The sequence below is a fragment of the Macrotis lagotis genome, chromosome 7 (assembly GCF_037893015.1).
Source record: "Macrotis lagotis isolate mMagLag1 chromosome 7, bilby.v1.9.chrom.fasta, whole genome shotgun sequence".
Taxonomy (NCBI): domain Eukaryota; kingdom Metazoa; phylum Chordata; class Mammalia; order Peramelemorphia; family Peramelidae; genus Macrotis; species Macrotis lagotis.
This window is the reverse complement of record NC_133664.1, coordinates 156,267,476-156,284,264: the sequence shown is the minus strand read 5'-3', so window position 1 is coordinate 156,284,264 and position 16,789 is coordinate 156,267,476. Positions and strand designations below refer to the sequence as shown.

The window sequence follows — 16,789 nt, the reverse complement described above, 5'->3', positions numbered from 1 at the left end:
CACTTCTAGACCTGTGAATTATAAATATACTGCTCATCAGCATCATCAGAGAAAATGCTCAGACTTTGAGTTCTGTATATCAGTGAAACATGAACTCAGACTCTGATGAATCAGATTCACCTTACCAAATTAGGACATTAATAAAAGACATATGTTGCTTTCTGCAAATGCATTCATTTTGTAATATAAAATTATATACAACTATTTTTTTATAAAGTTAAAAAGAAACAATTCTTTTGTTCTTAAAGAATACATCTGAGTTCATGTTTCACTGATATACAGAACTCAAAGTCTGAGCATTTTCTCTGATGATGCTGATGAGCAATGCATTTATAATTCACAGGTCTAGAAGTGATAATAAAAATGTTATCTCCCATTTATAATACTCTGAAATTTACCAAGTTTTTTCAATTATGAGAGGTAGTTAAGAACAGAAATATTATTTTCATTTTACAGAATAGGAAAAAAAGAGGCTCAGGGAACTTTGCATGACTTTTCTAATGTACTGGGATGTCCTAAAAGATGTGGCTAGGTGGCATAGTGGATAGAACACTGGCCCTGGAGTCAGGAGTACCTGAGTTCAAATCCAAAGTCAGACACTTAATAATTACCTAGCTGTGTGACCTTGGGCAAGCCACTTAACCCCATTGCCTTGCAAAAAAAATACCTAAAAAAAAGAATATATTCAAAAATAAACTTTGCCATGTCTACATATGGAGCATATGGAGACCCACAGTTGGAGCAATTTCTAAATCCTACAAGGCCGATAATATAATTTCTATGAAAAATGCTTGATTCTTTTATATGAATAACTAAAAGAAAAATATATAGAGGTTTGTTCTTCACTTTGATTTTTAATGAAGTGAAGAGATTTTGGATCATGAGAAAAACAGAAACTTTCACTTCTGTTTTTTTGTCAATTTCTTCAGAAAGAAAAATCAGGAATGGCTCACTATAAATGTTAATTAAAAGCTTTGTTAGCAAGACTGAAAATATAACAGCAGTTTTCACTTTTAAACACCTTCTTTCTTACTTGGCCGTCAGGGATTTTTACACCCCAGGGCGTCAAACATGTTTCCTTCTCATCATTAAACACCTTGGAAGAATTCTGGACACAACTAAGGTTTATTATAGACATTCACTTCTTATAATTGAAAAAGTTCTAGGGTGTCTAATTTTCCAAGTTGTAGGTGTTAATCATCTAAAGGTAGAAGAGAATTTGGAAGATTTTTTTTTAAAGATTTCATTTGCATACCTAGATTAACAGCTTTCTACATGCTGAGAGATAACAGAAACAGCAAAGGTTCAAGAAGTCTTACCATGTTAACAAAAGGACCTCAAACAAATACAACACAGCAATCAGCTTTCTTGAAACACACAAATATATAATATGATTTTAAAATTTCATGGAATATGACTTAAATATTTGGTTTTCATTCATTGATTGAAATATTCAATCATGAAAAAATAACTACTAATTCTAGCATTTATGTAGGGTTTTAAGATTTGCAAAGTATTTTACAAATAACATATCCTCAGGACGGCTAGGTGGCATAGTGGATAAAGCACCAGCCTTGGAGTCAGTAATACCTGGGTTCAAATGTGGTCTCAGACACTTAATAATTACCTAGCTGTGCGGCCTTGGGCAAGCCACTTAACCCCATTTGCCTTGCAAAAAAAAAAAACCAAACCTAAAAAAAATAACATATCCTCTCAACAACTCTGGGACTCCTATTATCCTCATTTTATAGATGAGGAAACTAAGGAAAACAGGGGTTAAGTGATTGGTCCAGGGTCACCTATCTATCAAGTTTCTAAGGCTGGGTTTGAAACAATATGAATGTCCTAAAACTTCCATCCTAAAACGAATAAAAGATATTCTGCTTTGGGAAAATTTCTCTCTTCCAAATAAGCAAGCAAATAGAATCAAAGTCAGAGAACTTTTACAAGAAAATAATTTGTAGTATAAATTAACTATATGATCACATGTAAAGTATTATATCCCAGGAGATAGTCTAGATTAAAAATTGAAAATATATCATTTTTCTTCAATGGAGAATATGAAAGTTCTGATAGTTGAAAGCAGAGAGAAGCATCACATTTAAGTCCTTATTAAAAATGAATGTGCTTAATACAAAGAAAAACATACCCAGGGCAGAAGAGGATAATAAAATGAAAAGTAATGTACACTATTGCCTAACACAATTAAAAAACACATTTTTGTGAATGAAAATGAAAAAAAACTATAATTAAAAGCATTAAAATTTTAAAATTCATAACAAAATCTTATCTGACCCCTTTAAAGATGAGCGACGTTCCAGATTTAATGGTTTCTCCATTTAGGTTTCCTCTCTCTGAGCCATATACTTCAGGCCAAAGATCAGGATGTAAATTACCATTGAAGTCATCTTTAAGAACTGAGGGCAAGGCAGCAATAGGAACACAGTAAGGTCCACCAAAGCCCCTATCACATCTAAGGGAAGAAAAATGATTAGGAAAAAGCATTATTACTGAGGAAAAGTAAACAGTAAAATAACTCAATCTGACTTTTGCAATGGGAAGATAAAATATTTTTGACTACTTACACACAGTGTCCCAACTCACAGATCCCATGTCCTGAGCACATCCAAGGACATCCAGATGCTAGTATAACATTATCAATAGCCCAGGAATCAGCACCAGGTGTATAGTTTGACTGAATCCATCTGAATCTTGTCCTGGGAGAGCTAGGTAAAAAAGAATGGTCATTCAATCTACTGAAAGTCATATGCATAACAAAAATGATTTAATATAATTCCCTCTTTATCTTGCTGCTTTCCTTGGATCATACCATTGAAAATAAGTTCCTTAAGAACTGGCAAATCCCACCCCCCCATACTTTATCATAGCTATGTCAAGTGAGACTACAAAGATTTCAGTCACTTCATTTAGTCTTCACCAGAAATGCATGCATGCATTTTTATGAGATAAGTAATGAACATGTATGAAACTATAAAAGAACACCCTATTCTCAATCATTAATAATTCAGAAGTTTATTTGTAAATTGGTTATTTGGAACTTGCAAGATATTTTTCAGAGAAAAAGTGTCATAAATGGCAAGTTCCTAGTGCTGTTCACCAAAAGTTATTTAATTCAAAATGAGGCTATAAATATAATGCCAATGAAATAGATTTTCCCTGTTGGTTTTATTGGATAGATAGGGAAAAATAGGATATTTCCCTAAAATTATATTTTGTAACTTCTACTCATTACTCTAGTCAGTGTTTACCTCTAGGGTTAAGTGCAAGAAATGATGATTATTCTTAAAATGTAGATGGCACAGTGGCTTGAGAAAGCTAGATAGTGCAGTGGATAGAGTGCTAGGTCTCATGTCAAATCTAGCCTTAATCACTCCATGTTCTGGATGCTCTGCCTCTCCATGCAGTATAAAATTGCTGTTTGTTATTCAGTCATTGAGTCATTTTCAACTCTGGGACCCTGAAGAAACCAATGCTGTCAGATTTTCCTGGCAAAAATACTGGAATGGTTTGCAATTTCCTTCTTAAACAGACATCGAGTGACTTGTCAGGGTTACACAACTGGTAAGTGTCTGAGGCTGGATTTGAACTCAGGGCTTCCTGACTCCAGGCCATTAAGCTACCTAGTTGTCAATTTTAGATTACCTTTGCTTTATTGGTTGCCATATAATCAATCAAACAACCAAAGATAATCTATTAAGTATTTATTTATGTTCCAGGCATAACATTAGACCCTGGGGTCAGAAATCACACAGAAGGGGCAGCTAGGTAGCACAGTGGATAGAGCACCAGCCCTGGAGTCAGGATGACCTGAGTTCAAATCCTGCCTCAGACACTTAATAATCACCTAGCTGTGTGGCCTTGGGCAAGTCATTTAACCTCATTCCCCCCCCCCCCCCCAGCCAAAGAAACCACATAGAAGAGATTCTGCTTCTTCAATATCCAGAGAAATACTAGGCTGGACTGGAGGAAGTAGGAGTAAAGTAGGAAGGCAGCAGAGTGGTGCAGTAGATAGAGAGAGCCAAGGTCTGAATTGAAATCCAGCTTTAGACACTTAGAGCTGTAGGACCCTGTTTCCCTCAGCTTGCTCATTTGTAAAATGAACTGGAGGGGGAAATAGCAAACCTCTCAGTTTCTTTGCCAGAGAAACTCCAAATAGGGTCATAAAGAGTCAATCATTACTCAACAACAGTAACAATAAGAAGGAAGATCTCATCAGATAAGGCTTACAAGAAAACCAGGTTGAAGAAGGATGTTGAACAAAGAGATCCAGACAATTCCTAGGGCATAAACAGCTGGGCTCTGGAATAAAGTTTTTTATCTATAACTATTACCTATTTTTAGTTAAAATTTTGAAGAATGATGAGAATTAGACTAATGTACTGAATCCAAACCTACTGGGTTGTGTATGATATTGATGAATTAATTCCTAATTCATTAATTCCTAATCAAGGGATGCTGGAAAAAAGAGCTTCGGTCCCAGCATAGCAATCCAAATTCCCAGTGATGGCAGAGCATGAAAAAGCAAACAGCTGACTCTTTACAATAGATATTTGTCTATTTGAATTTTAACTTTAAATAATTGATCTACGATCATGGATTGTAGGATTATAGATTTAGAGCTGGAAATGACCTTAGAGGCTACTGAGCCCATCAGATGAGGAACTGAGGCTCAGGCTTGCCCAGTGACACAACATTGGCATAGTACATGGTGAAGTATATGTACTTAGGATCCATGACTCAAAATCCTGTGTCCTGTCCACTGCGCCATATTTGGGAGCTAGTGAAAAACTCCTGAGCCAAGAGTCAGCAGATCTGGGTTCTAGCCCTTCCTTTCCTAGACAGCAGTTGTACAGCTTTAAGAAAGTCATTTTTCTACTTTAGCTATCATTTTCGTTATGTGTAAAGTGAAAAGAGATTGGAAGAGATGATCTGTAAAGCTCCTTCCAATTGAGAGATTCTATAGGACAAGTTTTGTTTCTATGCCACACTGAAGGTTAGATTGATGTTGATCCAGAAATAAGAAACACATGATACTTAATATTAAAAATCATCTTACCAAAAGGAGAAAATTCTACCTGCCAATAAAGACAGAGGCATTATTTCTTATTCTGTGGACACTTTCAGATTTGTTAGTACCACCAGATGATGTACTGCGTTAGATGAAAAGTTCTCTTTGATACATTATTAGAGTATGACATTTCCTTTAAATCTTACAGCATGTAAAAGGGTCATTGTTACCATCTTTGGAACTAAGATCTTGTTAATATTTCAGTTTCACACTCTGGATAAAATCAGAAAAGATTTCAAATTTAATAATATAAGGTTCAATTTTGCCCATTCATTTCTACAACTTGATTTATGCATCTGAAATCCATCAGCATCCTAAATCAAAAGATGCACATTGACCTCTACTAGCCAAAAACAATATCATTAGCTAGGGATAGTTGGTCAGTTAAGAGGTAAGCATTAAATAAGTTCCTACTATAATCCAGAAAGCTAAGAGATCAGTAGCAGTCTGGAATATATGTGAGGAGAGAAAAAAAGGCAGCTGTCTCTCGAAGGTCTTTAGCTTTTAAGAAGTAGTATCAGAGAGACTAAAAGAGATTAAGTCTGTTTTTCCCTGTATGAGAGAGCTATTAATTGTGTCAACCAGGGATGTGGGCAGTACTCATTTCATCTTTACTTTTGACTATAATTTGGCCTTAAAAGGAATGTTCAGTTTGCAGTCAACCTTGTCAACAGGAAGGCTTAAAGAAGTGGAATTTTCAAAATCCTTTAGATGATTGCATTACATTTAAATCCATTTAGTAATGCAATCTAAAGTACTGTGCTCCTTTTTCCCCCCACCCACCGAGCATATTCCATATGTAATTATCAAGAAAGATTCATAGATTTCCCTGGGGGGGGCACTTTTTTTTCAAATTAGATGAGTTCATCTTAAAGTTCTGACATGTAGCCAACATGATAATTCTCACATGGTTGAGAGCGGAAGGTAGACAGTGACTCGCTTCCAATTCTGGAATCTTTCTGAGGTGTAAATTGAACTTTCTGTATAATGCAGACAGCCAATAGTTGGAGGAACACATTCTTCAGTGACAAGATGCCAGTCTCTCCCGTTGTTTAGGGAATACTGGAGTTGGATACCATGGGAGTCAGTGAAAGGTTTGGTGCAGCCCATGCTCAGCTCAAACTGGAGAAAAGTGGAAGCCGTCACATGAAAATCCCATGTCTCAGCATAGCGAGGTTTTCCTATAAAAAAGGAGGGAAGAGGAATCAACATTTTTAATTTACTTATTGAAACTACATTTGTAGCTACATTTTAGCAAGAAAATATAAAAAATTTTATTCTTAAACATACCATATTTACTTTGATTTTTCCCCACTCATCAATTAGTGATTCTAAAAATATAGGGTCATCATAGATTCGAAGGAGACAATATGATACAGTGGAAATATCACTGATCAAGGTATCTGGGTTCAAATATCACCTTTGATATTTACTATCTGAGTACCCTTGGGCAAGTACTTTAATGTTTCAAGGCCTCAGTTTCCTCATATGTAAAATAAGAAGATAGCATGAAATAGTCTCTAGGGTCCTCTAGCTCTGGGTCAGTGATTTTTTGATATTTGCTCTTTATTTAAAAAAGACCTGGTCATGTCATTCCATTCCCAATGAAAGACAAATAACACAATGAGTGAGTTATTGTAACATTCAAACTATGGGAGAAAACAGATATCTCTGGGTCTTAGAAGTATACTTTGCCCCAAGCAGTTAGGTATAAAGCTCTGCATTATAGAATTTCCTTTTAAATCCTATAAAGATACAGTTCCTATGGTGAATTCCATAATCTCCCTTTACCTATGCTTTCACTGAATGTCAGAGCAGTATCCATAGAGAGACAGTCAATATCTACTTGACCTCCTTGAATTCTATACCAATTGGTTTGCAAATCTATAGAACCATCAAATTTATCCTTAAAACCGGTTTGAGAGCTGTCATTCATTCCTATAAGGACATCATCCAAGGCCCACTGTGCTGAGTGCTTTCCTGAAATCAAATAAAAATGTACAGTTAGTTGAATGCTGTTGCATAGCATTATTTAATATAGCTCATAAATATGAAGATCAGTTTGTGTTAAACTGATATAGACATAAGAAATATTGATGCTATTAGGTCACATTTCCAGCAAGCTTGAATACAACTTGTCTTTACAGATATATTTCAACTCTTAGATGAATTAAAAAGGACCTATCCAACTTTTGGTGCAATGTAGTTTACCATGTTGAGGTTGCCACCATCGAAAAGCTGTTGCAGATGTCTTGGCCTCCCGTGGTAAATCTATGGAAATGATCTGTGGTTCTAGAAAAGACATGAAGTCCAGCTCTCGAAGTAAATGCCATAGTATTCCATTATCATTTGAATATTGAACTACAAGCCCTGGAGAAAAGAAGATGGACAAATTCAGTTTGTTGGATGTTTACTCATTCACCACATTACATTAGACCTTTGACTGGATATATTCTTTAATTTGAACTTTTAGTCCTATTGGTTTCTCTTGCTTCTTGTTTTCCCCATCTCTAATCTTTCCATTTTAACAAAGATATCAAAAATAAAATTGACCATGTCATTTCAGTGGCTTGTTCCAGCCCACCTTTTGTAAAATTGAAAATTGATTTTAATTCCATTTTGTAAAACTTAACCAAGCTAAATTTAATATTCCCTTCTCATTTCACTGAATTTATAGTATATCAAAATGATTACTCATATATTACATTCAATTTTAGGTTTCTGTGCTTTGGCTCAAGTTGCCCTCTCATATTTAGAATTCATTCCCTGCTTTTCAGAATTTCTGTCTTTTTTAAAATATTACCTCTTCTTTAGAACCATCCTTGCTCTTCTAATTAATATTAGTGTTATTTTTTTCCTTGAATTTTCCTAGAGGACTTTGCTTTCTGCTTTGCCCTCATATTATTTTACTTTTTTAAAACTTTACATATTATAATTCCACAAAAGAATGTAAAGAATTATATATTTGTATCTTGATATGGACAATCAGAATGTTCCCTTGGTACTTTCATGATAACAGGAAAAAAAAGAGAAACTAGAATATAGGGCTTGTTCCCTATGGCAAACATATGGGAGACTGGGCAAGAGTGGCACAGGATGGGAAAAGCCTGGATAGGTTCTGATCATTGGAGGGAACGCTTATAGAATCACGGATTCATTTAGGCAAATTGAGTACTATTGTCTCTTAAGGAAAGTAATATGATAAAATTCTTTACACTGTTTAGAAATTTATTTCCAGAAGCATGGGCATTTTTAAAAGAATCTGAGGTTCTTCTTAGCTCTAGAGCAATGATCCTGAGTATGATATACACAGAGAGGTTAAAGGTGAATATAAATGAGTACATCATTCACAGAGAAATTTCACATATCATCTGGGGATATCTTTTTGGGGCAGATGACCTTCCTTCCCCTTGAATCAAACCACAAAGTTAACCATCATTCTATGCCTATATACAAGTTGTACCTTCAAATTTATAACTCTGTTCCTAAGGAAAAGTTGACACTCAGAATTTCCTTTTGAATCCTTAAATTAAAAGCACATTGCATTAAAGATCTGTGATTTGGTCAATGTGTTTATTTTCTCAATTGATGTCAGTTCATTTATAACTTGGAAGATAGTCTTTACAAATTACTGTTAATTAAAAAAATGATCACCCTATGACCCAGCTGGTGATGAACATGACTGAATATATAGCCTCTGATGATATGCTACAATCCATCACTAGTACTTTAAAACATTGCGTCTAAGTATATTGTAATTAAAAAATTGATAACCTACATATGACATATATGATGATTCTGTATGTATTTGGGCATTTAGTTCATCAAAACATAATACTGTCATGTAGTCTGACAGAGTATTTACTAAAATATGCATTTAGGAACCAGCGAGAGTATTTGTTGCACTGAATGACAAGATGCTGCCTCACATTGGAAAAAAGAGTTTGGTTTTAGTAGTCAGGAAACTTGATAACCTAAATTTAAGATTTGGTCCTGCAATTTTCAAGCTACTTGATTTATTTTTTTCAGCATACATTTAACCACCTGTACTTGAATTTTCTCATCTTTAAACTAAAATAATAAATCATCATAATAAATGGAATGAAATAATTAAAATCAAGTAGCAATAAATTATCACTGCGTTTTCATGCAAAACATTCTAAGAATACATCAATAGCCTATCAGATAATTGTTACGGCAAAGTATATTTTTATGTTGTGGTTGGTTTTTTGGATTGTATCTGCAATTTCATTAACATAGGAAAAGCCCCTCTATTATGGCAGATAGGCACTTGTGCTATAACTGTGGCTCTTTGCTTTACCATATCACCCTGACACTCTCTTTTGTGCTTGTGGAAAAAACAAACTTCTTTATACATGAGTTGGTGCTGGAAGAATAACTAGGGGTCTAACATTTATAAGCCTTAGGAAGATTAATCTTATCATAATTGAGGCCATCATCATCATCAAATTCATGAAAGAGATAGATATCCTCAAGAATGTTTGAGAATAGGGAAGGAATATGATTGCTCTATTCTTTGAGCTATGACACTGACAGTATTCTCAATGATAAATTGAAAATCATGTTCTGAGGGACAGAACAAGGATGAAGCACACAAAAATGAGAGATGAATCTGACTTCTATCTTTTAACAATAAGATCAAAGAAACATACTTGGGCTACTTAGTAAAAGCTTCAATATCTACTTCTAAACTTGGCTCAAACCAGGTCTTTTTGGGTTTCAGGGGTTATGGCATTTTGGTTGTGTGAAATAATTCCTCCTCTTCTTCCTTCTCCTCCTCTTCCTCTTTTTCCTCCTCTCTTCTACCTCCTTCACCTCTTTCTTCTCTCTTCCCCCTTCTCTTCCTCCTTCCCCTCCTCTCTTCACCTTTCCTTTTTCTCTCTCCATTGTCCTCCCCTTCTCCTCCTTCCCTATCTCCCTCCTTTCATCTGTTTCTTTGTCCTCCCTTCCTCATTCTGTTTTGTTTTATTTTATTGTAAGACTTGGCCTCCATTTCTTACTGAGCTGGCAGTACAGACCTGATCCTATTCTGACTGGCATGGGATCTTTAACTGATTACATTTTTTGATCTGGAGTGGTTTTCCTCTCCTTAGCCAAGCAGATGATCTAATGTTCTTGCAAACTCACCATATTAATGCCAATCTTAGTTTGATTTATCCCATCTGATTGGTTAATTCTACCAAAGCTCAAAAACTCCTGGATTTAAGAGATCTTCTAGACAACTTTCCTCAAAAGCAGGTAATATTTTTCAATGAAAGTTTGACCTGCCTTAGGACTCTTAATTTAGATTATAATACATTTTAGAAAAATGAAAAATCAGGGAAAAGCTAGTTATCAGTGAATAAATAATCCAAGTAATAATAACAGGGAAAATAAATGTTGATTAATAAGCATAAAATCTTATTGACTATTTCATTCTCTAGGACAAAGTACTCTGACAATTCTAGAAGTTGTCTTTTACTAAATTAACTCTTTCAGGAACACCATATTCAACCTTAGGCAGCAACAAAGACCTGCAGAAATAAAACAGCCCATTACAGAGGATAATCAAAGAAGCCACACTCTGATAAGTGTCAATGTTTGAATAAAACACAAGGGAGGGAAATGGCAATATTCATTTTATCCCATTTGCTGATCCTCATTAGCTGTGTCATTGAACACATTGTATGTCTGAATAAACCAGGCAATTTTAGCTCATCTATCGACTGTTTTAAGACATGTAAAACATCTCTTTTTACACTGCAACTGCATCTGTGTTCTGCCCAGTCTTAATGAAAATAGCCCAATTCTGATTTTAATTCCAAATATGCAGATTGATGCTTCAGCTTGAGTAAGCCAAAAATCTTTACTTTCATCCCTGTAAGAGATTTGCCCTTGGATTTAACAGATTTACATTTTAACAGCCAGTTTTTCACAAAAGACTGAGAAGTGACTGCAGGATGCAAATTACACTGAGGGAAGGGGTTTGGAGTATAGGGATTTGAGACTGGTTGAGAAGAAGTTGCTTGTTTCTAACCTTCTCCTTCAGGCGGTATTCCCTACAGTTTCAATCACACCTGCTACTATATCAGAGGTAGATATGGTGCAGAGACTCACACTACACAGGGGTCCTTTGTACTGGAGGACACTTCTGCTCTTTCTTCCTGACTAAGAATACTTCTTCCAAAGTCTGTTCTTAAAAAACAATGATGGATTTTATTTCCAGTATTTCAATGGAACATTGAAGATAAAAGAGAAACAAACAAGCAGAAATATATGTGTATATATATATATATATATATATATATATATATATATACACTCTTTCTCATATCTGAAGATGAGGCTACTGAATCTATTACTTTGAATCATAGCATCAATAAGTTCACAGATACTGGTTGAGCAGCTGCCACATAGCTTTTATTTTCTTGATACAAAGAGGGTATTATCAGTAAGACACAGCACTGAATGCTTTGAAGAATACAAAGAAATATCAAACATGGTCCCTGCCCTCAAGGAGATTGTTAGATAGTGAAGGAGCTATAGACATGCAAAGATAATCAAATATTCAAGGCAATGAAGTGATAACTGACACAAACACAAAGCAGGATCACTTTAAGCTGGAATATACCATGACATCTCTGTAGAGGAGATAGTACTGGAGTTAGATCTTAAGAGATTGGTGGGATCTGGATATGTAGATGGGGGAAGAAAGCACACCTGTGGAGAACAGAAGAAAAAGATGGGGGAGAAGCACAAGACAGGTTGAGAAGAGGATTAGTTTTGTCAGAAGAATGGTTTTGTGTGGGATAATATTGGGAAATAAAGCAGGAAAGCTTCACTTTGGGTAGATCTGGATCTCAAATGATGGGACAAGGATTTTGGACTTTATTCTGTAAATAATCAGAGGCAATATGGTATAGGGGATAAAAGGCATTGGTGGAGTCAGACCTCATCTCAACCTTTGATACATTTTAGTTATGCCACCCTAAGTTCAATTAACCATTCAATGCCCTGGCCAGAAAATATAAATTTTCCTGGTAGAGGGAGTTTCCTTACTGGAAAAGTCTGATTCCAATGAAATCATAGGTCTATTCCTATCTCATTGTACTGGGGACTACTTAAAAGTTTTCGAATTTGACATATTAGGAAGATTTGTGGCATTGTGAAGGATACAATGTATGAAAAAGAAGTTGGAGGCTGGAGACCAATTAGAAAGCTTATTATAGTAGTCTGAGCATATCTAAAACCATCAGGCTCATTAAATGGGACTGTAAAGAAATGTGAAAGACACTTTAAATTTAGAGCTCAGACTGGATATGAAGAATGAAAGGAATTGATAGGATTTGGATGAAAGGAAAAGAAAATAAATCTCAAAGAAGATGCTATAGTTGCTCATTATGGCCCTGGAATCAAGAAGACCTGAGTTCAAATGTGACCTCAGACATCTGACACTAGCTGTGTGACCTTGGGCAATTTACTTAAACCTGACTGCCTTATATCCAGGGCCATCTCTAGTCTTCCTGATTCATATCTGTCCTAGATGATTTATTTCAGAAGAGAAAGTGAGGTTGGTGACTTAGCACAGTTCCCCTTCACTCAAATCCAATTCATTTGCATGTCATGGCATTACCTCCCTGATGTCATAGTTTTCTTGTAGAACAAAGGACAAACAGTTACTTGAAGAATACTAGTGTCATAAATAGTTGTCAGTCAGCCAATAATAATTTTTAAACTAATAATGTGAGGTACTGTTCTAAGAGCTGAGAGTACAAAGAATGGCAAAACAGTCTGTTTCTGTTCTCAAGGTACTCAGAGTCCAATGCAGGAGACAACATGTGAACAACAATGTACAAAAGAATTATATAAGATAAATGGGAGTTAATCAATAGAGGGAAGAGGAGGCATTAAGAAGGATCAAGAAAGGCTTCTTAGAGAAGATAATGATTTTAGCTGGAACTTGGAAGGAAGCCAGGGAAGGCAGAAGAGAGGAGGGAAGAGTATTCCAGGCCTGTGGAAAATTCCAAATCTGTGCAATGAATATCAAAGTGGCCAGTGTCACTGAATTTCAGAGGACAAGATGGGGAAGAAAGAATAAGAAGATTGGAAAGGATGGGGGGTCAGGTGTGAAAGACTTTGAATACCACAAAGAGGATTTTATGTTTGATCATGGAAGTGATATGGAGTCACTGGAATTTGTTGAAGTGTGTGTGTGTGTTTGTGTGTGTGTGTAATGATCACATTTGAATTATAGGAAAATCAATTTGACAGTTGAGTAGAGGATGAACTTCAGTGAGGAGAAACTTGAGGTAAGCAGATCTACCAGAAGGCTCCTGAAATAGGCAACAAAAAGGGGATGACTTGAGGGAAATAATGATTAACAAAGATCAACCAATTGACCTTCCCATTAAGCAGTTTACTGGTTGGTTAGATTTCTCTGTAGGAACTATCAAAGTTGGTTGGCTTACTATATGCCAAGATTATCTGTTGCTATCCTTTTCTGCCTTTACCTCCTTCCTCCACTGTCTCCAAGTTATCAGTAGTACACTATCTTGAATTCTTTTACATTTTATGTTCTTTTTTTTTTGTCCATCCTACCAAGTCTATCACCCTTAGGAAAGTTTTTTTAGCTACTGCAAAGAATAATGACCTTGCCCTGATCTGAAGTTTTCTTAAATCCATCACCAGGAGTTTATAGTTTAGCATTTTCTTGTTATTTTTAAATTTTATTTTAATTTTGTGTCTTCAATTAGATAAGGGAGGAGACCATACTTTACTCTCTCTCTTATAGTACCTATAGCCCTTCAGGATACACAGAAAGTACTTAGCACTAAGTATGATTATATTTTAACTATATTTTGAATGCTGACTGCTTTTAGGATCATGTTTGCAGACTTTGTACATTAACAAATAGTTACAGATAACAGTTTCTTTGTTTTTAAAATGAACTATTATAGATTAAATATTACATTAATGCAGCTAATTAAAATTCACTCTGTAACAAGTTACATTTAAATAAATAGCATTCAATTCATGAAATGTAATAGCTTTTCACTCACACCTTTGCAATCAAGATTCTTTGTTCATCCATTAATTCCTATTCATTGTTTTTCTTACATAATTGTAGTTAGCTTTTATTCTAGCCTAGTTTTGATTTTTTTATATCACATTTTCATAAGTCTTTACTATTTCCTTATTTTCCTAATTACATTCATTGACCACACTTTGTGTAAATATTTTTTATCTGTTGGACAGTTGGGTTTCTTCAAATTTTTGAGATGAAAAATAATGTTGCAATAAAAATTCCATTCATCATTCCTCCCCTTGCTTTTTAAATAATATTTTCAGAGTATATTCCAAAGAATGAAATCGTTGGGACAAAGCACCTAATTATATTTTTATTTTCTGCAAAACTGGTTTCCAAATAGAGTCCACTAGTTTGCAATTCCACCAGAAATGAATGAGCATGCCCCTTTCTATGTGATCTTGCAATCAGGTGATGTTACCAACTTCTAAAGCACATTACATCAGATATCAGATTTTCTTACACATGGGAAATGCCCCAAACTGATTATGAGGGGTGTGCAACACAGGGTATGGTTAAACAGGGAGTCATTAGATTAGTCACAATATTTAGAGTTAATAGAAAAGAAATAACCACTAAATAAAAAAAACGGAAGATCCAAACTACCAATGCCTAATCGATTTTATTTTAAAAAATGTGCATTAATTGGCTAGTAGTAGTAATTGTGTCTATTGAAAAAAAATTACCTTCATTTCTAGCTCTTGGTTTGCTGCAGGTGGCACCAGGTGTTTTGCTTCCAATCTGTATATAAAACTGAACAAGTCTGGGAAAAACAAACAGTTTACTTAAGATCAAGTGGAGCTTGAATAGCTGTCTTTATATATTTCTACCTTTAAATAATTTCTCTAAGTTTTAAATCTTTTAAAAACCCAATGTACTGTACACTAGAGAATGTCTACTTTGTAACAAATTCAATTCTGAAGTCATTTAGAATGCTTCAAACTGCTTTTGTTATTTTTTAAAGTGAAATGTATCAATAAAAGAACTGTAAAGACAGTTCTCCAAATAGACTGTCATCTTGGTTTACTTAACTTTGTAAACTCAAGGGGCAGATAGACCTGAGTTCAAATCCAACCTCAGACACTTAATAATTACCTAGCTGTGTGACCTTGGGCACTCCCTTACAACCCCCCCCCCCCCAATAACTTCGTACATTCAAAAGAAAAATTTTGAAATCCATAGAGAATGAGGACTCAAGGAAATATGATGTTATTCTGTCCTAGTTCTGATACAGGAAAGTTGGATATTATACTAGCTCCAGGACGATTACTTCTATATAACTTGATGTGAGTTTTGGTGGCACAGAGAAACAAAACAGGTTGTAAATTGGGACTAATACCCTTGTAACAAAAAAGCATATATATTTACTTTCATGCCTCAATGATTTTGTACAACAATGCTTTTTACTTCTCCCCCTCCTCTTACACCATTTAGAGAAGAGAAGCAATCTTTGAATTGAATAATATTTCATTTAGATTTCTAGATGGGTATAAAACTTGGATTGTTAACAATACATATACTATATTTTTAAATTTTCACAACATACATTTAAAAAATATATTGTGTATTTAAAAAAAAGATATCTGATTTTCATTTTTCCCCTGTATTCAATTCCTTAATTTAAAACTACCATTTAATTTTTAATTAAATTAACTGTCTTACCAGTAGGTGGCAGTGTATGTATTTTATAGTACATGGAACAGTTTCAAGAAGTTTGTCCCTACATAGCTGGTTTCACCCCCCTAAAACAGATTAGATTTAATGGTCTAGTTTAGAATTTGAAGTTGCTAAACCCTGTGATTATTTCACTAAAGAATCATTCATGTTTATTACAAATGAAAAGTGTTTTTTCTCCCACTTACAAATTACATTCATAGGCAACCTGCAGAATGTTTATTACTTAGTGTTTACTGGGATATCTATTTATAGATATAGATTATATATTGGGATCTTGATAGAGTTCTTCCATTTATGAGATTTTGTTACCACAATGAAGGAGGTAGAGGAGTTGAGCAGTAATGGCAGGAAAGCTAGGTAATTATTAAATATCTGAGGCTGTATTTGACCTCAGTCCTCCTGACTCCAGGGCCCGTGCTCTATCGACTGCGCCACCTGGCTGCCCTTGTATCAATAATCTTAATGAAGGCATCAGTCTCCCCATGTGACTGAAGCTACCAGAAGGCAATTTGTAAAAACAGAGTGGGTCCAAAGCCACTGGGCTGATATTCTTTTCACTGGACCTCATATTATGACTATTAAGTTAAATAAGTTGGCAAGAGGCAATACAAGGGAGCCAGGTGAAACCTCACTGAGGGAAAGCAATTTTGTCAGATCTAGTTATCTGGGTAGCTTTCTAATGTCTGCCTGTCAAATTCCTCTGGCATGGCTCTTTCTTGAAGTCTGAGGAAACACATGGAACCCTTTTCAGAAAACTGTTTTTAAATGAATCCAATAAAATAAATAGGATTACATAGTAATTATACTGAAATGTAGTTATCAAAATATTAAACAAACCAAAAAACAGTCTCCAAGTCCAAAAGTTCATTGGCTCTGGGTTAAGAGTCAACGGTTGAAGTCACACAGATCTCTGTGGGAGATAGTATCATTCATGGAAC

At 35.0% G+C, this 16,789-nt stretch overlaps 1 protein-coding gene across 1 annotated transcript in view; it reads right to left on the bottom strand.

Moving 5' to 3' along the window:
- The window catches only part of RELN (reelin), a 548,816-nt gene that overhangs the window by 102,795 nt on the left and 429,232 nt on the right, over positions 1-16,789 (bottom strand). Inside the window, exons 31-36 of the mRNA XM_074193988.1 lie at positions 14,861-14,937; positions 7,301-7,459; positions 6,881-7,069; positions 5,997-6,270; positions 2,586-2,726; positions 2,296-2,473 (exon numbers count right to left, since the gene is read on the bottom strand). Of these exons, the coding sequence (XP_074050089.1) occupies positions 2,296-2,473; positions 2,586-2,726; positions 5,997-6,270; positions 6,881-7,069; positions 7,301-7,459; positions 14,861-14,937 (1,018 nt within the window). The remainder of the gene's footprint in view (positions 1-2,295; positions 2,474-2,585; positions 2,727-5,996; positions 6,271-6,880; positions 7,070-7,300; positions 7,460-14,860; positions 14,938-16,789) is intronic.